Source organism: Aedes albopictus, chromosome 1, assembly GCF_035046485.1.
Source record: "Aedes albopictus strain Foshan chromosome 1, AalbF5, whole genome shotgun sequence".
In the NCBI taxonomy this organism is placed as follows: domain Eukaryota; kingdom Metazoa; phylum Arthropoda; class Insecta; order Diptera; family Culicidae; genus Aedes; species Aedes albopictus.
Window position 1 is genome coordinate 16,817,902 of NC_085136.1, and position 23,721 is coordinate 16,841,622.

At 42.3% G+C, this 23,721-nt stretch overlaps 1 protein-coding gene across 9 annotated transcripts in view; it reads right to left on the bottom strand.

Annotated features, from left to right (window-relative positions):
- Positions 1 to 23,721, bottom strand: part of LOC109415741 (partitioning defective 3 homolog) — a 330,408-nt gene that overhangs the window by 45,392 nt on the left and 261,295 nt on the right. For 4 of the 9 annotated variants that reach the window (XM_062844033.1, XM_062844076.1, XM_062844070.1 and 1 more), the window contains exon 2: positions 5,160 to 6,105. The exons of 4 other annotated variants lie outside the window; for them this stretch is intronic. In XM_062844033.1, the coding sequence (XP_062700017.1) occupies positions 5,160 to 5,339 (180 nt within the window). In that variant the 5' untranslated portion in view covers positions 5,340 to 6,105. The remainder of the gene's footprint in view (positions 1 to 5,159; positions 6,106 to 23,721) is intronic. One more of the 9 variants, XM_029855486.2, reaches the window with a different exon arrangement.

Below are 23,721 nucleotides of genomic sequence, written 5' to 3' on the forward strand. Positions count from 1 at the left end.
CCGAGCCAGAGCACTGATATTTGGGACATATATCAGGCTTTTGGACAATGGTTGGGAGTTGTCCTGTCCATGTCCTTGCGACTGCTGAGGGATGGGAAAGTATGGTTAGCTGGACACATAAGAAAGGTGTAGACAGTGCTATGATCTCTTAAGCCTAGATGTCAGGCGCAATGGGGTCTGCGGCCAGCGAACGTTTCAATTAATTGCGCTAGTGATAACTATGAAAAAGTCAGACTAATGAAGTTCAACGAAACCCGCCTAAGAAGGGAGACTCGGCGTAACATTCAAAACCAGGAGATTGGCCGTGTTGGGAGTTCGTGTAATAGGAAGAACATAAGCAGCAGTGCAAGTGGGCTTCGTGGTCGTGCGGTTAGCGGCGTCAGTCGTCTAGGCGTTTCGTAAGCCTCGGAGTGCGGGTTCGATTCCCGCTCCAGTTGGGGAAAACTTTTCGTCAAACGGAAAATTCTCCATTGGGCCACTGGGTGTTAAGTGTGTTGTCCGTTGTCTCGTGTATGTGTAATGTTCAGTCTGTGCAGCCTCTGGCTGAAGACGGTGTCGTGTCTTTTTAATAATATTAAATTTCGTTTTTGTTCTCTCAAATTCAACAAAACACGTTTTTAGCCCTACGTTATGGGTCCAGCGGACAGTGTTTTTGTTGACAGTTGTGATAATCGTTTGATCAGTTCTGTGATGAATCAATCGTTCAGTTTGGGAGGGGAAATGGATTTCGCAAAGTTGGAAATCAAGCTATGTACTTTCATACGACAATTACGAAACATGGACGATTCGAGCACGGCAGCTGTTATCAACACGGGAGGCTCTATGGGGTTATATGTGTGCTGAGACTCCTATTGAGGAAGGAACAACATAATGGAACCTGAAGGATGAACTAACAATGCAGACTATTGAATTCCAGATTGAGGACACTTATTTGAGAATAATCAAGCATCCTGATACCACAAGTAAAGCATGGGTGCTGCTGAAAGAGTACTATGTTAACGATTCGTCGGTTAGAAAAGTTGCACTAATCAAGAAGCTGCCGAAATTGGAACTTAGAGAAAGTGATGACATTCAGCAACGTCTCGCCGAATTTCAAATCTTTGTGAGCATCTCGAGAACGTTGGACGCTGGATGGATGAGGATATGAAAGCGGCTCTCATCTGGGCAAGCTTGCCTCAATTGTACGAAAGCATTACCTCTATTCAGAGTATCCTTCCAAGGTTTACCTAGGAATTCTTTCAGGATTTCTAGAAATCCCCAATGTTCAGATTCTTCCAGAAGTTCCTTCTTAATATCTTTGAATGGTTCCGTTTCTGGGATTTCCAGTAGAAGGTAAATGGAGAAATGTAATCCTAGCAGAAATTTCCCAAGGAAACTCAGAAGAAAAATGTCTTCACAAAACTGATGTTTGTTGTAAAATTGTGGAATTTTCAACGAATTTCTGAAGGAATTTTAGAAGGAACTCATGGAAGAATTTCATACCGAACACTTATAGTAGTTCTTTAAGGTATTTCATAAAAAAAAACTCCTAGAGGAAATCCGTAATAAAATCCTGGAGAATTTCCGGTAGGTTTGTACTGAGAGTGATACAGAATGACATCATGGAGTTCTTTCTAAAATTCCTAAAATGTTTTTTCCAGCAGTTCTTTTCGGGATTCCTCCAGGATTTTTTACCGAGAATGCTCATAGACTTCTGGGATCAATCAAAGAACTCTTTCAGGGATTCCATCAGATATTATATCCAGAATATCTGCAGAAATTCTTTCGGGGATTTCTTCAGGAATTCGCTAAAAGATTCTCAAAAAAAATCTTCAAAGATTGCTGCAGATATTCCTGTTGAGATTCTCCCAGGAACTTTTTTCTGATATTCCTAAAGAGCTTTCATCTGGAATATCTCCAAGTGATCTCTCCGGGAGAATCGTTCCAAGGTTTTCCTTCAGGATTTCTAGGAATCCTCAAGGAATTCTTCACAGGAATTCATGTCGAGATTCCTCCAGAAGTTCCTTCTGAATATTTTTTTCAATTCTGAGATTTCCAGTAGAAATTACTGGAGAAATGTAATCCCGTGGAGCATCGTAGCCGTGCGGTTAGGGTCACCAAGCTTTTAATCGCACCATGCTGTGGGGTGCGGGTTTGATTCCCGCTCCGGGCGATGAAACTTTTCGTAAGAATAGTTTCTTCTCCGTATCCACAGGTCCATGCTCCATGTGTCCGTTGCCTAGTGTTAAGTTTCGTTCAGTCTGTACAGCCTCTGGCTGAAGACGGTGTCCGTGACTCTTTTTTTTTAATCCCTGGCGAAATTCCGTACAAAACTACTGTTTGTTGTGAAATTGTTGAAGAAGTTCTCCAAGGAATTCCTGTAGGAATTTTATAAAGAACTCATGGAAGAATTCCATACGGAACACTTGCGAGTAATTTCATAAAAAAACCTTTTGAAGGAATTCCGTGATAAACTTTTGGAGGATTTTCTTCAAGAACATCTGATAGAACTACAGAATGACATCATGGAGTACTTTCAGAGATTCCTAGAATGGTTTTCTTTACGGGATTCCTCCAGGAATTATTTCCGAGAATGCTCAAAGACTTCTGGGATTCCTCAAGGCACTCCTTCCGGGATTCCATCAGATATTACTTTTGGGATTTCTCCAGGAGTTCTTTCGGGGGTTCCGAGAATCACGCTTCAATATTCGTTGGTCAGTCGGTTTTCTCGATAGAGCCATGCAAGCGCGAGTGTGGAATGCGGAATCAGATTAGATTGAGAATTTTCGAATGGCAGACAATTTTCAGGTAAGAGTGATGGGGGTGCGAGTGAAAAATCCGGGATCAGAATCGCGCTACAATAATCGTAGATCAGTCGGTTTCCACGGTAGGGCGATGGAAACGCGAGCACGAAATCCGGGATCAGTGGTCATCGTGATCAAATAAATCATAATCGTGATGAAGACCGCGACGTGTATTTCCATATAACTAGTGGATCATATCACCTAACAGAGGTGGCTCCTAGATCCACACCTTACCCTAACCTACTAACCACCATTCCTTCCCGTGACAACTGTGGGGATGCTGTGGATTCCACGGTTTCTAGTAGCAACGGTTGTCGAACTAACATTCCTTCCCTTTCCTGATGACCGTAAGGACGTGGCCAGCGCCGTTATTGACTTTAAATAGCTGAACTCTCGAATTGTGCACATTGAGAATGGTTAGCTAGTCCCAAGCTTTCACATTCATTGGCTCTCTGTGCAACTTCGATTATTCTGGTCAATCACGGAGTAGCAACTACGATGTGTACGGTTATCTTTGCTTTGCTTTGCTTTCTCCAGGAGTTCTTTCGGGGGTTCCCACGGGAATTTGTTATGAGATTCCTCTAAGAATTTCTTCAAAGATTGCTCTAGGAATTCCTGCTGAGATTCTCCTAGGAATTCTTCTTGAGATTTCTCCAGGAGTTCCTTCTGTGATTCTTCACAGCGGTATTCCTGCAAGAGTTCCTTCTAAAATTCCTTAGGGAGCTCCTTCTGATATTTTTTCAGATTTTTTTTAGAATTTCCCTTTGAGATTCACCCAGGAATATTTTTACTGATATTCCTAAAGAGGTTTCATCTGGAATTCCTCCAAGAGTTCATTCCGGGAAAATCGTTCCAAGGTTTTTCATCAAGATTTCCAGGAACCGAGATTCCTCCAGGAGTTCCTTCTGAATATCTTTTTTTTTGTATTTTTTCAATACTGAGATTTCCAGTAGAAATTACTGGAGAAATGTAATCCCAGATATAATTTTTCGTGGAAACCCAGAAGAAACTCCTGGCGAAGTTCCTTACGAAACTGCTGTTTGTTGTGAAATTGTTGAAGAAATTCTTCAAGGAATTCCTGTAGAAATTTTATAAAGAACTCATGGAAAAATTGCATACGGGATTCTGTGATAAACTCTTGGAGGATTTTCTTCATGAACATCTGATATAATGACATCATGGAGTACTTTTTGAGATTCCTAGAATGGTTTATCCACGAGTTCTTTACGGGATTCCTCCAGGAATTCTTTCCGAGAATAATCAAAGACTTCAGGGATTCCTCAAGGAACTCCATCCGGGATTCCTACAGAAATTCCTCCCGGGATTTTTCTGGGAATTCTTCTGGGGATTCCACCATTAATTCTTACTGAGATGGTAGTAGTTATTCTTCTTGGGATCCCTTCAGGACTTCCTTCTGTGGTTCTTTATAGTGGTATTCCTCTAAGAGTTCCTTAGTAAGCTCCTGAGATTTTTCCAGGATTTTTTAGAAGTTTCCTATCAGATTCTCCCAGGAGTTTTTTTGCTGATACATATTCGTGAAGAGACTCCATCTGAGATTCCTCCAAAAGTTCATTCCGGGGTAACCTTAGAGAATGCTTTCAAGGATTCTACAGGATTTTTTCCAGGATTTATAAGAATCCTCAAGAAATTCTTACCAATCTTCTCCCAGAAATTTCTGTCGAAATTCCTCCAGGAGTTCCTTCTGAAATTTCCCCAGTTGTTTTTGGAATATCCTTGAATCCAGCAGAAATTACTGAAGAAATCTAATCCTAGAAGGGTTTTTTTCATGGAAATCCAGAAGCTACTCCTGGTGAAATTCCTTACAAAACTGCTGGAATGCTTGAAGTAATTTTATAAGGAACTCATGGGAGAATTCCACTCACACACATGGAGTAATTCCTTAAGGTATTCCATAGAAAACCTTCTGAAGGAATTCCGTAACAAACGTTTGGAGAATTTCCTTACGGAACTACTGAATGATCTGATGAAATTTCGAAAAGGAACTCCTGGAAGAATATCGGAAGAAGTTGCTAGAGGAACACCGGGAGAAATTCTTCGATAAATTTCGGATGGAATTCTTGAAGAAATTTCAACTGGATTGCGATTGAACGTTTTCGGGTCGTTGAAAAGGTGAAAAGTGAGGTTACGAGAAACCACTGAGCTCGTTACGAGGTGATATGGTAAGGAACTTAAAAAGGCAGTATAAATTTGGTTGGTATCGGTTTTGATTACAACATATTTTCAACAAAGTTCGAATGTTCGTTGAATTTACTGTAAACTGTTGAACTCATCAATTATTGTTACTATTTCTTTATTATAGAGATTTTCAGCCCTAACAATCTTAGCAAAGTATCCCAAAAACCCACCCCGTCTTACCGTCTTCCTCGGCAGGTTCAGCGAGTACGTTTTGTGCAGATACTGGTGGCAGTGCGGGATGCCCTTCTGCTTCTGCGACACCCGGTAGGTGTGCCGCCAGCCGAAGATGCCGGTAATTTTATCCGCCAGCGCCGGACACTTGGGCGGCAGCTCGAACACGCTGCTGGTTTTCTTTTTCATCGCCAACGTTGGGCCGTAGCTGGCTGCCTGACTGCTGCTACTTCCGGAAGTTTTGCAACAACAGTCGTAGTAGTCGTAGTGGTACGGGGGGTAGGACGCTGGTGGAGATCTCTCTCACGCGATCGAGGAAGTCACGCGCATGTTATTTTTTCTTTACAACACTCACTGCACTGGCGGCTGCTGCATTTCTTCGTTTTTGCTGCACGTGAAAACAAAAAAAAACCCGTCGATCTGTGTTTGTCTAGTTGTGCATACACAACACACTCTCTACACTACACGGGGGGAAGCACGGTGCTGCCGAGCTGGTATTGCCGGGTACGTATGCGGGACGATGACGCTATAGACGGATAGTTGGTATGGATCGAATTAATTTAACACTTTTTTCAACACTCTTTCTTCTCTGTCGGGGAGGGAAGGCCCGGGTTTTTCTTTCAATCAACAACTTCCTCAAATCACACACCAACCGACACCGACACCAAAACCACACGACGATCGTGGTGGACCAACTCGCATTACGACGCGATCAGCTCATTTGGTACGAACGATACGCGCACGGTTGGACCGGTTTTCGAGTTTGAGAGTATAGATCTCACAGTCAGTCAGTGCCGGATTGGACTGAACAGCTGATTTTTCCGCTCATTACCGTACTGTGATGAATGGCGGAGGGATATACGCCCCCTCACTTCTGCGCAGCACTCAACAACACACTTAAGATGGACATTCTCTTCTTTTCTTCGGCGCACTACCGTGCGTGGATAGGCAGGACCTGGATCACGAGAAATACGAACTCAAACTCAAACCACCCTCCTTTCAAATTTCACAAACTATTTTGCCAACATTCCTTGCCATCCCCTTCAGATATTGGCTATGTTTACTAACGCCACTTAAACCTATGAACGGCGGGAAAAGTGATCGTTGCTGGATGTATCGTTTGCTGTTGGCTGGCATGTACAGGTAATGTGGACGGACAAGCGGACATCGCAGCAGAGTTGTTCGCGACGCCGCCATCTCAATCACGGCGTAATTGGTTTCGAGAGGCGCAAAACTTGCTTGGTTTGAATTACGGGCTGCGAATGCTTAGGTTGTCATAGATTTCAGTGTAAACATTAGTCTGTTTAATCTACGGTCATTAATGGGGACGATGATGACGGCGACGATGACGAAGACGACGCGTTCGAAGAAATTTATGATGTGTTGAGAAAGAGACAGAAACTTCATCGTAAGAAGCTAATCAACTGTGAAATATTGATACAGGTTTCTGAAATTTTCAAATGAACGTTGAGCATAGATGTTCGTACAGTTCGTAGTTGCTACTTCCGTGATTGACCAGAACTATCGAAATTCCACAAAGAATCATCGATCGGAGCTTGGGGGTACTTAGTTTACCGTCCTCACAATATGCTTCTTTGAAAATTCTAAAGTTCAAAGTTAATAACAATGACGACTACGTCCTTACGGGTATCGCGAAAAGAAGCAATGTTAGTGTGACGTACATTGCTACTAGAGACCAAGATCACGTTAGTACATATGTCTAAAGCCGTCACGAGTAAAAGTTGCTGTTAGCGAAGAGGAAGGGAGAAGAGTCATGATCTAGATGCACCTTGGTAATTGATGGATTCATACAATCTGAAGAAAAGTAGTGTACAATTAGTGTTTTGTATCATGATTATTTCGTATTTAATAATATGGAACGAGCCCACCAATAAATCTTGAGAGGATTCTATTCGGCATTCTGAGAGGGTTCCCTCCGGTATCCGGAGAGGATTCCCTCCGGAATCCTGAGAAGATTCCCTCCGGAATCCTGAGAGGATTCCCTTTCGGAATCCTGAGAGGATTCCCTTTCGGAATCCTGAGAGGATTCCCTCCGGAATCCTGAGAGGATTCCCTCCGGAATCCTGAGAGGATTCCCTCCGGAATCCTGAGAGGATTCCCTCCGGAATCCTGAGAGGATTCCCTCCGGAATCCTGAGAGGATTCCCTCCGGAATCCTGAGAGGATTCCCTCCGGAATCCTGAGAGGATTCCCTCCGGAATCCTGAGAGGATTCCCTCCGGAATCCTGAGAGGATTCTCTCCGGAATCCTGAGAGGATTCCCTCCGGAATCCTGAGAGGATTCCCGTCGGAATCCTGAGAGGATTCCCGTCGGAATCCTGAGAGGATTCCCGTCGGAATCCTGAGAGGATTCCCTTCGGAATTCTGAGAGGATCCCCTTCGGAATCCTGAAAGGATTCCCTTCGGAATCCTGAGAGGATTCCCTTCGGAATCCTGAGAGGATTCCCTTCGGAATCCTGAGAGGATTCCCTTCGGAATCCTGAGGATTCCCTTCGGAATCCTGAGAGGATTCCCTTCGGAATCCTGAGAGGATTCCCTTCGGAATCCTGAGAGGATTCCCTTCGGAATCCTGAGAGGATTCCCTTCGGAATCCTGAGAGGATTCCCTTCGGAATCCTGAGAGGATTCCCTTCGGAATCCTGAGAGGATTCCCTTCGGAATCCTGAGAGGATTCCCTTCGGAATCCTGAGAGGATTCCCTTCGGAATCCTGAGAGGATTCCCTTCGGAATCCTGAGAGGATTCCCTTCGGAATCCTGAGAGGATTCCCTTCGGAATCCTGAGAGGATTCCCTTCGGAATCCTGAGAGGATTCCCTTCGGAATCCTGAGAGGATTCCCTTCGGAATCCTGAGAGGATTCCCTTCGGAATCCTGAGAGGATTCCCTTCGGAATCCTGAGAGGATTCCCTTCGGAATCCTGAGAGGATTCCCTTCGGAATCCTGAGAGGATTCCCTTCGGAATCCTGAGAGGATTCCCTTCGGAATCCTGAGAGGATTCCCTTCGGAATCCTGAGAAGATTCCCTTCGGAATCCTGAGAGGATTCCCTTCGGAATCCTGAGAGGATTCCCTTCGGAATCCTGAGAGGATTCCCTTCGGAATCCTGAGAGGATTCCCTTCGGAATCCTGAGAGGATTCCCTTCGGAATCCTGAGAGGATTCCCTTCGGAATCCTGAGAGGATTCCCTTCGGAATCCTGAGAGGATTCCCTTCGGAATCCTGAGAGGATTCCCTTCGGAATCCTGAGAGGATTGCCTTCGGAATCCTGAGAGGATTCCCTTCGGAATCCTGAGAGGATTCCCTTCGGAATCCTGAGAGGATTCCCTTCGGAATCCTGAGAGGATTCCCTTCGGAATCCTGAGAGGATTCCCTTCGGAATCCTGAGAGGATTCCCTTCGGAATCCTGAGAGGATTCCCTTCGGAATCCTGAGAGGATTCCCTTCGGAATCCTGAGAGGATTCCCTTCGGAATCCTGAGAGGATTCCCTTCGGAATCCTGAGAGGATTCCCTTCGGAATCCTGAGAGGATTCCCTTCGGAATCCTGAGAGGATTCCCTTCGGAATCCTGAGAGGATTCCCTTCGGAATCCTGAGAGGATTCCCTTCGGAATCCTGAGAGGATTCCCTTCGGAATCCTGAGAGGATTCCCTTCGGAATCCTGAGAGGATTCCCTTCGGAATCCTGAGAGGATTCCCTTCGGAATCCTGAGAGGATTCCCTTCGGAATCCTGAGAGGATTCCCTTCGGAATCCTGAGAGGATTCCCTTCGGAATCCTGAGAGGATTCCCTTCGGAATCCTGAGAGGATTCCCTTCGGAATCCTGAGAGGATTCCCTTCGGAATCCTGAGAGGATTCCCTTCGGAATCCTGAGAGGATTCCCTTCGGAATCCTGAGAGGATTCCCTTCGGAATCCTGAGAGGATTCCCTTCGGAATCCAGAGAGGATTCCCTTCGGAATCCTGAGAGGATTCCCTTCGGAATCCTGAGAGGATTCCCTTCGGAATCCTGAGAGGATTCCCTTCGGAATCCTGAGAGGATTCCCTTTGGAATCTTGAGAGGATTCTCTCCAGTATCCTGGGAGGATTCTCTCGAGAATCCTGGGAATTTTCTTTAGCAATCGCGATGTGCAGATCTCTATAACATGTCATAGGCCGAATAGTCGTTGGGTCAACCAAGGATGTGTTCGATCACCTAGCGATCGCTAGACAGATTTGTCTATAACTCAGTTAAGACACCTTATATTAAAATGTGCTGTTCGGCAAACTAGTAGATTAGAATTTTCCTACATTTTTCATCGAGGACGTCATGTTTCAACTCTAATATTTACAGCGTGAAAGTCCATAGTACCACCTACTAATTCTAAACGAAAGTTAGAATACGGCATCTTTGGTGGCCTTCTTCTTCTTCTTCTTCTTTATGGTTATACGTCCTCACTGGGACTTGGCCTGCCTCGCTTCAACTTAGTGTTCTTTGACCACTTCCACAGTTATTAATTGAAGGGCTTTCTTTGCCTGCCATTGCATGAATTTGTATATTGTGAGTAGGGACAATGGAAATTCGCGGCAAAATTTCTGAAATTTCGCGGGCAGATATTGTAAATTTCGCGGCACTGTCGCGGTCTCATATTTTTTACTGTTTTGCTGAAGAAAACTCTAATTTTGCATGTCAAATAAATAATTCACTTGGTTTTTAGAAGTCTTATCATGAATTCATCGAAAAATTAACAAATTTGATGAAAAATTAGAAAAGAAGCATACATTGAATATATAGTAAACTTGTATTATGCGATACAGAATCGTGTATAACTTACCAATGTCAAAAGATATCAGTCGATTTATGTTTAGAAAGTTGAAATTGATGGAAATTTATAAGGAATGTTCACAATTTTGTCAGTTTTCGCGGCATTTCGCGGGATTTCTCACATTTCGCGGCCAGAGGCAAATTTCGCGGATTTCGCGGCTTCCGCGAAATCGCGAATTTCCATTGTCCCTAATTGTGAGGCAAGAACAATGATCCACCATACCCAGCGAGTCGAGAAAATTTTCCCGACCGGAACGGGAATCGAACCTGCCGTCTCCGGATTGGCGATCCATAGCCTTAACCACTAGGCTAACTGGAGACCCTTAAAAACTTATCCTGGACTTTTTACCAAGATTTATTCCGGCGTTTTTTTACAGCTACATAATATCTTACCGAAATCTCAACCGTTAAATTTTGTTCACCGGAAAAATCGGTAAAGCTTACAACAATTACCGAATTCAGTTAGTTTGCCAGATAAATGATAAAATTGCCGGAAAAAATAAACCTTTTTTTATTCGTGAATTTTAACTTAGGCTAATTCTTTAAAAAATAACCGAAATTTTGTAATTTTTGACAGAATTTCGGAAAAAATCCATTGCCGAATGCTAGCCATTTGAGATTTCGGTAAAAAAAATACCGAACGCGATTAGCTGTGTAGTTGGTCTTTCAGTGGTTTATCCAGGCGTTTCCGCGCAGTTATTTCTGAGATTTCTTGCTGTGCTCGTCCTGAGATTTCTCTTACAGATTTTTCCATAATGCTACCATTGTTCTTTCTAGAATCCCTACCAAAAATTGTCACCGGAATTCATTTTAGGTGTTCCATTTAAGACTCCTCTAATAGATACACCGGAGCTCTTACCCCGATCTTCTAGGTGCGTTTCTCGGAATATCTCCTGGAATAGACCACGAAATGTCTTGTAAGAAATTCCCGGGGAAATATCGGAAGAAATTCTAGCGAAATCATGCGAGGTACTACGAGAAGAACGATTGGAGAACTTATGAGAGAAACTTCTGATGAAATTTCAAGAAAAACTGGGACATCTCATTCAAGCTTTAGGGGGATCTCCTGAATAAATATAAGGGAAATTCCGAGAGAAGCTCTGGAAACTGTTAAGAGAAATGTTCTAAGGAACTAAGAAAAAATCTTCAAGAAACTTCAAAATAAACATAGAAAACTCAATGGGAGCAATCCCGAGGAAAACTTTCGGAAACTTCGGAACTTTGGCAGAATTTAAAGTCTTCGGTAGGAATTCCTCGAGAAACTAAGAAACCCCGTACTCCAGCAGACACCCCGTGAAAATCTGCAGAAATTCCAGAAGTCAAGTCCCAGAAGAACCAACGGGAAATCCCGGAAGTAACTTCTCAAACGGGTTTCATGGAAATTTCAGTAGATTTCAGGGGGTCTCCCGATAATTCTGTGAGGGTGACAAGGAGGTTTCAAAGAGATTTAAGGGGAATTTAAAAAGATTCAAAGACTTCACCAACGGGACACGATACGAGAACGAACACAACACGTATTGTTCTTACAAAAGATTTTAATTTAAAGTACGAACATGTGTGAGCGACTCTACGTAATTAGTCGGACATCGTCCCGTCGATGGGCTTCATCGAGCCCGAAACCGGTCGGCTAAAAAGTTAAATTAAAAAGCCTTTAAATCGTTTGTAAGAACAATACGTGTTGTGTTTGTTCTCGTATCGTGTCCCGTGGGTGCAGTTAAAGTTCTTACGTGAGCACAAACCCAAGAAATTGCAGTGATCCAAAGACTTATGGAGGGTTTTGTAAGGGTTTCAGGAGTTTCAGAGAAGTCTCAGAATGAGGCTTTCCCTTCAAATGGGTTCAGAGAGTTTAAGAGTAATTCCATGAGAATGTCAGAAAGGTTAATGCGGGGTTTAAGAGAGATTTCAAATGGATTTCAGAAGGATTCAGGAGGGCTTCAGGTGGCCCCATAGAAGTCTCAGGAGATTCCGGGGGGAGGATGTTTCAGGGGTGTTTCATCGTGGTTTCAGAGAGATTTCAGAGAAGTCTCAGGAAGTCCTGAGAGAGGGGGTTTAGAATGGCATCAGTGGGGGAAGTAGAATGACTAACCACAGAAGTCCAATGTCGCGACTGTTCGTGTGACTAACATCTAGTTGTGAAGAATTAGCATAAGTTAAAATTCACGAATACAAAGAAATTAAAAAAAAACTAACATCTAGTTTGCCACGCCCTTCTTGCGTCAGCAGCGGTACTAGAAGTGTCAAATAAAATTTGTTTACCAAAACAATAGGTCCTATACAAGATAGCCCCTTAAAAATAGTCAATTATTGCAATTAAAGTTATTAAAATAATTAAATGAGAGAAGTGACTACAGCGCCATTGGAGTTCTACTGTATTTCTATTGTGGGGGATGACAGACGGTTTTCAAGAGGATTTCAGGGAGTTAAGTGAAGTTTTAAAGTGTTTCCTGAGCAGGGGGATTTCTTCAGTGAAGTTCAAAGGAGTTTCAAGGGGCTTCACTAAGGCGCCATCCACTAATTACGTAACGCTCTAGGGGGAGGGGGGGAGTATGGCCGAGCGTTACGGTCCATACAATTTTTTTCGGGTTTTCATACAAAAAAGCGTTACGGAGGGGGGAGGGGGGGGTCGAAAAATGAAGATTTTAGCGTTACGTAATAAATGGATGCTGCCTAAGGGCGGAGTTTCACTAAGCTTCGATATCTCTAGTAAACCATGATGTCATCTGACAGTTAATTTCTTTTTTTTGAGTAGTTATCCTCTCTTTCACTTATTATGAATGCATTGTATTTATACGATTCAGAAAAAAACAAGAGCATAAAAGTTTTGCCTTAAATATATATGATAGAAACCTTTTCACTAATTTCGAAAAATTAAGCCAATTTGCAAAAACTTTTGTTAAAATACTTTTTTTCGTAAATGCTTTTCTTTGCATAAAAATAGTCGTCGAGAAGAAAAACGTTAAAATGAATGGTTGAAATTGATACTGAATCAAAATTAGTGAGTCAAAAATTTATCATCAATATATCACCCAGCATGAAATCACAATGAATCCAGCAAATGCACCCAGTCACACCAAGTCGTGTGCTGCTTTTGGGGTCACCCCATTCACTTTTTTTTTCAGTTATCGTGGCCCCCTTATTCGTCACCACCGCGCGCACACCAACAAAGGGTGAATATTTATGACTAATCGTCGAAACATCTAAAGTCCTTGCCCACAGAATTCCAGTGGTCTCAGAACTGATTGCCGCCGGTGTGGTGGAGTGGTGTTTCCCCTGTGAGGGTCCCATAAGACCCGCAAAGATCGGACGAATTCTTACATCATACAATACTCGATCGGTCAACTAGCACCGCAATGAAATGGACGTCCTCCAGAGTTCATAGGCCTGCTCCAGCTGAGACCCACGGAAATTCCGAACGATCCAAATTTTTGCGCTGCAGTTTTCCCATGCAACGGCGACCCCTCAAATAACTAGACGAGTATAAGGGGAGGGGGTGGTGGAATTGGTCCGGTTTTTGGCCGACCGAGCAGTCGCTGTACGCTTTTGCGCTCCGCAAACAGCTGTTTTCGATCGCGGCGACTGCAGGCCATTAAAATGTAGCTCGGAACGGGTAGAGAGAGCGAGCCGCTGGGTTTTCGTTGATCATCAGTCAGTTGGTTTTATTAAACTATGCTTGTATGTTGTCGGCGACTACTAGCTATTATGACAGAATCAACGTGCCAGCGACCCTCCTTGCCTCAGCCATGTATTATCCCCGAGTAGGTATGTACCTCGCCTGCAGTCAGTGTCCAACAAGCGAAGCCAAAACAAGAGAGAAAACGTTGCAGCCACTTTCGATTTATGGCGGACAGTCAGCTACAGGGCCCCATATGTTGTGTTTTGTGTGTGTGTGGACAGGGAATTACACCGACATAGCATTAATTTCGCGTGCCCTCTCGAGTGATCCGATTCCGGAGTTGGGGTTCACTGACAGCAAACCACTAACTCTCCGCTGAAAGTTTCCAGAGGAAAAATGGTTTGTTTTGTTTTTGTTTCAACTGTTTCTATCCACTTCCGTGTTCCGCATCTTTTATATGTTTAATTGCATAAAAATATTTGTCCAAGGGCTTTAATTGCCTTGCCGGGCAGCATTTGTTTCCGGGTTGAACTGATGTAATACATTGCTTTGCTGCGGGTTCGATGTAACGATATGAGCTGAATTTTCATTCGGAGTTGGGATCTTTCAAACCCTTACAATTCGGATCAAAACTGATTCCCAGTATGCAACCCTTATCACTGGCTACAACCACAAGTGCAGACCTTCTGAAGTTCTGAACTCCATAGTTTGGATGATCAAAAATCTCAGAAATATTTCATAATGGTTTATACGATCGCTTACAGTTAGTTATGTGATGTTACAATTTATGGCGAAAACTCCAGGATAGTTTGGGCGTCCCAGTTGCCCAAAAATCACCATTTTCATTCACGGAGGCTCAAAAACATGCTGTACTTTGCTACTTTGCTCATTTTAGTGGAAATGACTAATGGCATAGGTGTACTCCTGAATGTCTGAACTCAGTGGTGGTTTAGCTGATCTAAAACATCCCAAAAGTATTTTGAAATGGCTGCAAAACGGTGAGTCGATAAGGAGAGCGTCCAATATAGCTCTGTTCCTCACAAGCTCCTACCTCATGCTTCCACGGGTCAAGCGATGACAATGACCGCCAGCTAAGAGTTGTGTGCTTAGCTGGTAGTGCAGCCTGGGCACTGTTGTCCTTCTGACTTCAGCTAGTTTGAGGAGGTACGTCCCGAGCGTCTGTTCACCAAGGAGGTGCGGCTCAAACAGCGTCTGTTCTGGCATCCAGCGGCTGAGTATGAAATGCTGTATCGCGTCAGCTATACCTAAGAATGCAGCCCCTTCAACGCAATGTAGGCTGCGCGGCTCCGGTAAGGTAGCCTGCTGAAAACCTTCAAACACCCAGGAAAGCAATAGTAGAGTAAACGGATTGATTCAACGGCAACAGACCCGGCAACGAACGAAGGACAACGATTGGAAAGTCGGATCTTGGAACGTGAGAACTTTGAATGAACCCGCATTATTATACGCAGGCCCAAAACTGGAGAACGCGAATCCGGATCTGTGGATCCCATCGCCAACACTTCATTCAAGTATCACATCTACTACAGCGGCGGCGATAAGGCAGAACGCGGGGAGTTGGCTTTATAGTGATCGGGAAGCAGATGAAGCGAGTTATTCGGTGGAAGCCGATAAGCGACCAAATCTGCGTGTTGAGGATGAAGGGCAAATTCTTCAACTATAGCCTGATCAGCATCTATACGCCAACGAACGACAAACCCGAAGACATGAAGGATGAGTTCTATGAGAGCTTTGATAAGGCCTACGGAGAGTGCCCAAAACAAGATGTCAAAATAGTCATCGGAGATGCAAATGCGCAGATCGGCAGAGAAAGTTTCTTTCTGCCTGTCTTTGGAACGGAAAGCCTTCATTCTGTTACCAACGATAATGGGTTGCGCCTTGTGACATTCGCTGCTGGTAGAGGGATGGCAATCAGCAGTACCTACTTCGCACGTAAGAATGTCCGAAAACACACCCGAGTGGTAACACTTGCACCCAGATAGACCACGTGCTGGTCAACGGGCGACATTTTTCGGACGTCATAGATGTGAGGCCCGAACATTGCCGCGGATCATCATCTTGTAGCCGCAAAAATTCGGGCGCGTTTATCCAGCGTCACGAGTTCAAGAAACAACAGGACGATGCGTTTCAATATCCAGCGCTTGTCAACCGAAGGGGTTGCTGAACAGTACCATCAGAAGCTAGACGAGAGGATAGGAGTGATCAACGGATCTGGAGATGTCAACAGCTTATGGAGAGTTATCCACGAAGCAGTGACAACAACAGCGCTCATCGACGTCAACGTAATGGTTGATTTGACGAGGACTGCCAACGAGTGACGAACGAAAAGAATGCCGCCAGAAGTCGAATGCTAGTGGCCGGTACCCGGCAGAACAGGGGGCGGTACAGGCGTTCAGGATGGCAACAGCAGAAGAGAAACTAATCCACCGCAGAAAAAAAATGACAACAAGAAGAGAGTGTTCTTGCTGAAGCGCAGGAAAGTATGGACAGGAACGATATGCGGAGATTTTATGCCACTGTCAATGGCGCGCGGCACAAGACTGCGCCAGTGCCCGCCATGTGCAATGACCGGGAAGGAAATTTGCTGACAGACAAAACAATGGTGGCAGCCAGGTGGAAGGAGCACTTCGAAGATTTGTTGAATGGTAGCAGCGAAGGAGCACCCAGGAACAGGATTAACATAATGGATGACGGTCAAGCAGTGGAACCACCAACACTGGATGAGGTCAAAAAGGCCCTTAAGGAGCTAAAAAACAGCAAGGCTGCTGGGAAGGACGAGATCCCGGTCGAACTTCTTAAGCACGGAAGCGAGCAGCTACATCTATCAATCCACCAGAATATTATAAAGATTTGGGAGGATGAAGAATTGCACACCAGCTGGTTGGATGGCCTCATATGCCCAATCTACAAGAAAGGGCACAGACTGGAGTGTGCCAATTAGAGAGGGATTACCCTTTTGAATTCGGCGTATAAGATACCGTCGCGTGTCCTGTTCAACAGACTGCGACTTCTTGAGGAGTCGCTGATTTTTCCGGTTGCCCTCTACGGTCACGAAGCGTGGACGTTAAAGAAGGCAGATCGAAAAGCTTTTGGGGTTTTTGAGCGCAAAGTGCTGCGGACAATTATCGGTGGAGAACAAGAAAATGGAGTGTGGCGTAGACGCATGAACCACGTGTTGTACCAAGTGTACGAATATGCGAATATTGTGAAACGTATAAAATATGGCAGACTTCAGTGGGCTGGACACGTAGTGCGAATGTCGGAAGAAAGAATAGCGAAAACAATATTCTGCAGAGAACCCGGTAGAGGTAGGCGACTTCGTGGGCGGCCGCGGACTCGCTGGCTGCACGCGGTTGAAGAAGATCTACGATCCCTACACGTTCGGGAAAACTGGAGGAACATCGCCCAAGACCGACGAAGATGGTGCTCTACTATACGTTCGGCGTTGGAGTAAAGTTACTTTGTAGCCAACAAGGTATCAAGATAGGTAAATAGACATGTAAATTTGAACTCTACAGTAGTTTGAAAAGCCTCGGAATCGCCTTTAGGATATCAAGAGTTCTATAGATCCTAACGGAATCAATTCCATGACAGTTTTGACGACCTAGAACTTAGGGATTTGGGGTTTTTATCACACGAGAAAATCTCTATTGATCCACTAGGTGTTTCGTGTTATCCGTCGTTGATGTTAGTGTTGGGTAAATCTTTACAACTTCTGACAGATAAAACGAGAGAAAATCTTTTGCCTGAGTGATGCTCATGATTCCTCTGGATTACCCTGATTTCCACAGTGTTCTCTGGATCCAGAGAAAAATAGATCAGAGTTGCCCTTTTTGCCGCACTTGTAGGATGTATCTGAATGTAAAAGAGTTACATTGCACAGTGTCTCACCCCCAGAGAAATTCCTACAGCAGAGGTATTTCCTCTTCCTGGAATTCTACCAAGGATTTCTGCAGAAAACCATCCAGGGATTTCTAAGAAATTTATTGGAGAATATCTTCAAGAACTACTACATCAACACCTTTGTTTGCTATTTCTGCAGACATTTTTAAGAGATTCCTTCAAAAGCTCTTTAACGGATTTCTCCCGGAATCCTTTCAAAATGCTTCCTTGGAGTTACTTTCAGAGTTTCTGAAGTTTATCATATCTTTTTTTTTCTAAGAACTAAGAATATTGACGAGTTTCTTCAGGTATTCTCCCAGGCTTTCATTCAGGAATACCTCTGGAGATAACTCAGACAATGCTTCAGGAATGTTTGACCATAAAGCGATTCAGATTTTTTTTTAAACTTACTCTACGAACTCCGAATGTATCACCAGGAGTTTTGCAAGGGGTTTTCTTCAGACAATCTTCAGGAATTACGTTAGAAATTCCTTTAGAGGTTCTTTCTAGAATTTCTCCAAGAATTTCTGCGAGAACCCTGAATCATTCGGAAGTATTTCCAAAGGAATTTCTGTAGGATTTTTAAAGATAGTTTTAGGGGAACTTCATAAAAACTCCGCGGAAAAGCTTTTGCAGAGAACTCTTCCTGATACTTCTAGACAAATTCTCCCAAGTAACATTTTCATGATCAATTAGTCTTGTAGAGGTTTTAAGAACCGTTATAAAACCTAATACCTTTTATTTTGGTTTTACGATGGTTTTAAGAACCTCTTCTAGTCTATTTGATTTAAAAATGTTACTTGGGCTGAAACTGTGAAGAAGTCTCTGGAGATATTATTGAAGGTATCCCTTCGGGACACCCTTGATGGAATTCCTAGAAAAGTTTATTGTGAAATATCTTGGAGAATTCTCTGAGAGTATTCCAGGAGCAATCTATTGACGTTTTTCTGAACGAGCTAATGAGGAAATGTCTAGCCTGGCTACGCTTATGTAAAGAGCCCTAGAAAAAAAAAACTATTTAGACATTTCCAAAGGAATCCTGTATAAATTTCAAAGAAATTCCAAGAATCCGCGGAGAAATTCTTGGATTCATCCGTAGAAGAAATGCCACTGAAATTGATGGAAAAATACATGAAGGAAATCCTGAAGGAATCTCTGTATGAACTGGTGAAAGCCCCGCCTTAATCACTGAAAGCAATAATAATGAATTCCTGCAGGATTTTCTGAATGAATACTTAAAAAAGTTGTTCCGCCTGAACAAATCTCTGAAGGACTTCATAAACAAGTAGTTGTACGAATTTCCGATGCAATCTCTGGATGATTTTTAGAAGAAACCACTGGAAGAGTTTACAAAAGAATCTTTGAAACAATTACTAAAGGAATCCTGCCAAGCATTCCTGGAGAAATTTCCGAATGGTGTTCTTAACAGATTTTTTTTCAAATAAGAATTTAGAAAATCATCCTGACAGCAAGCCTGGCAGAATATCAGGCATTCTATCCTGATGATTTCGCGAAAATTATGCTTTTATGATATGAAAATACACGGTGGAAAAAAGGTAATGATATCATGACTAATTTTGTCGTAAAGCAACCCCAGCGTTACGTTTTAGATAATTTTTGAGCAAACGTGGCAAATCATGAAATCAAATTTGGTTCATGGAACTAAACTTAGCTCCTAACGACATAAGCAAGATTCTAGTGGACGCCACATGACAAGTAGAACCATAGAATCATAAAGCATGTGGTCTGGAATCATGAAGTATTCATTGAAACATGATTCATGGTTCTAGTATTTATCACTTATGATTGTGTTGATGAAAAATGGCAAACAGGGCCTTTAAGCAATCAGTTTGTATCTAAAAACAGAATGTAATTCATGAGAACGTAAGAATGACATTTTATTTAAGAAAACAATAATAGCTTCGCATAACGCTTTTGCAATCATGGCTCTTGGCACAATATACGTTCTTCTATACCGTGGTTTTTGAACTGAATCGAACGATATTTACGTGTTGCAGTCGTCGATTTAGATTCTTCATGCACCAAAACGGGGATAATCACTTTTATCGCTGTTTCTTAAATTTCTCCAAGTAAGAAGGTCCAATTTCCAATTAGAATACATATGACATATGATGTTTTGGCATGCATTTTTGGAAGCAATAGTTTGATTCTCGTGCAAAACGTAACGCGTGCAGTGTGTCTTATGGTTACGAAAAAGGTTATAATTGTTCACACGATAGCCATTCTTCTGGTCATGATATCACGACTTGTAGTCATGATATCAAGAAGGTAAGGTAAGGTTTTTTTTTATGATTTCATGACTTTTTGGTCCAGAATTTGACGATTTTTTCGTGAATGATCCAATTTCCTTATAGCAAAAAGTTCACTGCCTTGAATCGCATATCTGTCCCCGTGCAAGCGATTCACGGCAGTTAAGCTGCCAATATGATAAAACTGACATTTGAAGTTTAGCCTTACTCCCCCTCCTGTTACGTAATTTGTGGACAGCACCCTAATGCTCTATAGAGTCTACATGAAAATAAACTTTCGAAGATCAACTTGTTCATCATTAAAAATTCTGCATTATGTACAATCTACATCATCAAAACATATTACCTGTGGAGTTCATTAAACTTACAACTCCATAAATAAGGCGCCATGAAAAAAAAAACTTGCCCAAACGTTTTGGAAACCGCCCTTGTGTGACCCTGCGACGCCCATCAAAAAGTAAAAAAAAAACACAAATTCACCATGATTGATGATGGGAAAATGGTAACGACTGATACGACGCAGCGCTCAAAGAAGCAACAACAAAAGTGCTCATCCAAACACCAAAAAAAAGAAATGAACCCATTTATAGTCACTAGCGACGCGCCCAGCCAAGATTAAAGTGTCGGAGTTCAGATTCGCGTTGATTCCAACTACCGACCGGACGACAGACGACGCGACACCGAACCTGATGCGCGCTTCTTCTACGCAGCTTTTTTTTCCACAGATGACGCAATACCTACCAAGAAGGGGGTTGAATCAACGCGGCATGGTGCGAAGATCAAAAGCGACGCGGTCATTGAGCTTCTTGTGTCGACCGACGACGAGGTTAGGTAATCGAGACGAGAGGTGTAGGTATTGAAGTACACAGGTGAATGCAATTGTTGTGCAGTTCAGTGGATCTCCCGAACGTGTTGTAGTCGTCGTCAGTATGTCACGTCACAGTCACCTCGGCAACTCGCCGCCGCCGGAGAAGACGGTGACAACTCTGAAATTGATTTCGCACTGACGGTGAGAGGAAAGTCACTGACTGTGAACGTAACAACAGTTGTAAAAGTAGTTTTATAAATTGATGCAATCGCAATAGGTGCCAGGAAGGTAATTAAACTGTGCAACGTTGAAAGTGCACGACCTGTTACAAAAGATATAATTTGAAGCTTGCAATTGAAACTCAATCGAAATTTAATTGATACTCAGTTGAAATGAGATTGAACTCAAATTCAGTTGAAATTTTCAGTAGAGAAACTAATGAAATGCACTTGAAGAAAGCAAAAGAGTGAGCAATTCTTCCTGGAAAGTTCCATCTGCTATGTATTTACAAAATAGAATGAAAACTTTGATTCCTGAGCAATGTTACATGTCATCAGCAGTATTGTAAAATATCAAAACTTTTGAAATTTTTATGCAAATTGCTCATTGTAACTGTTAACAAGACAGTTGTTACAATTTAGTTTCACCAATCTATAGCAGCAATCCAAAGAATTCTACAGGGCATATATCCCCACTAGACAATTGAAACAAAAATATAACACAATTATAACAAACCATGATATTTGTAACTTGTTGTGATATAATCATGCTCAACATCCTTGGTGTTTTCAAAATACCATAACTCAATTATATCACATTATGTTATACATGTTGTTTCAAGCAAGGTTGCGACCATTCATTTGCAAAGATTTACATTCATTTGCTATTATCTCAGTGCAGAAGCATGCTATCAAAAAACAATGTATGGATGAATTTATCCTTGTAGTTTTATCTGAAAGTTTGCCGAATAACATTGGGGTCGCAAACGTATACCAAAGTCGTGAGCGAGCTGTGAAGGCAACTCTCCACGCGGTGAATGTAAATTTCATTCACGCTGTGGAAAGTTGCCTTCACAGCTCGCTCACGACTTTGGAATTCGGCAAACTTTCAGATAAAACTACAAGGTAAAATTCATCCATACATTGTTTTTCGATAGCATGCTTCTGAACTGAAATAATAGCAAATGAATGTAAATCTTTGCAAATGAATGGTTGCAACCTTGGTTTCAAGTTTCGAGTCTTCGACATTTAGAATATAATGTTACACAATTGTATTAAATTTTGATAGACACTAATAATCTTGAGGCTAAAATTTATATCACATTTTGTTATGATTTTGGTATGATTATAACAAAACAGGTTGTTATCTTGATTATAGATTATGATTTTAACATCATCCTGCATCTAGTTTATAACATAACAAGTTATAGGAAAATATTATAACATAATAACACAATATGATATAATTTTGATATAATATTCTAGTCGGGATCCGTAGTTGACCATTTCCGTTGAAATTCGCAATTTTCAAAAGTCAAATTCACGTGAAATTCGTGATATTTAACAACACTGACTCATGAATGATTGTCATCCCAATTTGGTAATCAGTGATTTCAGAATTCGTAATTATTCATGATAATTTTTGTCACCGTGAGCTGAAAAAAGCCCATTATGCACTACTCTCCCTCTGGTTTTTTTTTTCTACGAAAAAAGCGAAACCCAAACGTTGGGAAGTCCCAACCGAAATGAGGTCCAAAAATGATGCTGATTCCCTCCAAATGAAAGCTATTCACACACAAACAAAGTGGAGATCTTCTGCGCAAACGAAAGAAACCCGATAGCGCCAAGATAACTGTTACTACTTTTTGTGATCGCCCGCAACATAAAGCGCGCAAATTAATTAATGACGACTATCGCGATAAAGTGGAGGAATGAAATAGTAACATCCAGATAAAAATGATGGCTCATCACGACGAAGGGAGGTTAGTGCTGAATTTTTGCTTCGAATTTTGGACGACTTTTGGTAGTCAGATTTTCGGAGAAAGAAGGGACCGCCGGACGGAAGTGGCTCGTTAAGTAACGATAAAAAATGCTTTTTTATGGGACCACCACATGCTGCGGGGTCTCAATGGTGTTGAGCCACGAGAATAGATATAATTTGTGCTAGAAAAGGTGCATCAATTAGAGAGGGTTTGATGGTGAAACTTCTAATGAGGGAAGGACGGGTTGATGGATGGAAAACTCCACTGCATTGTTTCATTCGGGAGTAGCTACGGCGACAATTAATGGCCATTTCACCAGAATGGGTCGTTACACAGCCACAGCACGGGCACGTTCGTTTTGGTATTTTATTTTTATTTTCTGAATTTTCCCATGATAATTATTTCAAATTTTGGGCAACAGCGAAAAATTAGAAAATTACTACATTAAGGTGCGCAATGACCAACATGATAATTTTTATCTTCTTGAAGTAATCTGAGCATAATGATGACGAGCTCGGTGCACGGGAAAAATCCGGTACTTAAAACTGGCAGTATGAGTCATGTCGCATATAAATGTGTTTTTTATGTTATGAAAATACATCATGAAAAACAGTCATGATATCATGAATCATTGTGATCTAAAGCAACTTTAGCATTACGTTTTATATAATTGTTGACGAAAAATGGCATATTAGATCATGGCATCATGAAGCATGCACTCTGGAACTATTAACTTAGTTCATGAGAACATAAGCATGATTCATATTTCTTGTACTTGCCATTTTTGATTCTTATTTTATTGACACAAAAAGGGCAAGTAGAAACAAAACATCATAAAGCATGAATTCTGAAACTAAGGACTTGATTATCGACCGCCTTGACTGAGATGGAAGAATGACGAACAGGATTGTATTGCGTAACGTTTAGCGGCGCACAAATCCGTTGTTTTGATGCATGATTTTAGGTGTCGGAGTCAGGTTTACGGGAATCTAAGTCATAATTTCATCACTCAGCGCTTTGGTTTCGTGACTGAAAACGAGAATAGATTCGTATAACGCTTTTCGTAATTGTTGCTTTTGGTCATGATTATGATAACCGTCGCTTAGGTCATGCTATCATGACTCATAGTCATGATCAAGGTTTATGATTTAATGAAGTTTTAGTCATGAATCGGACAACGTTTTTTC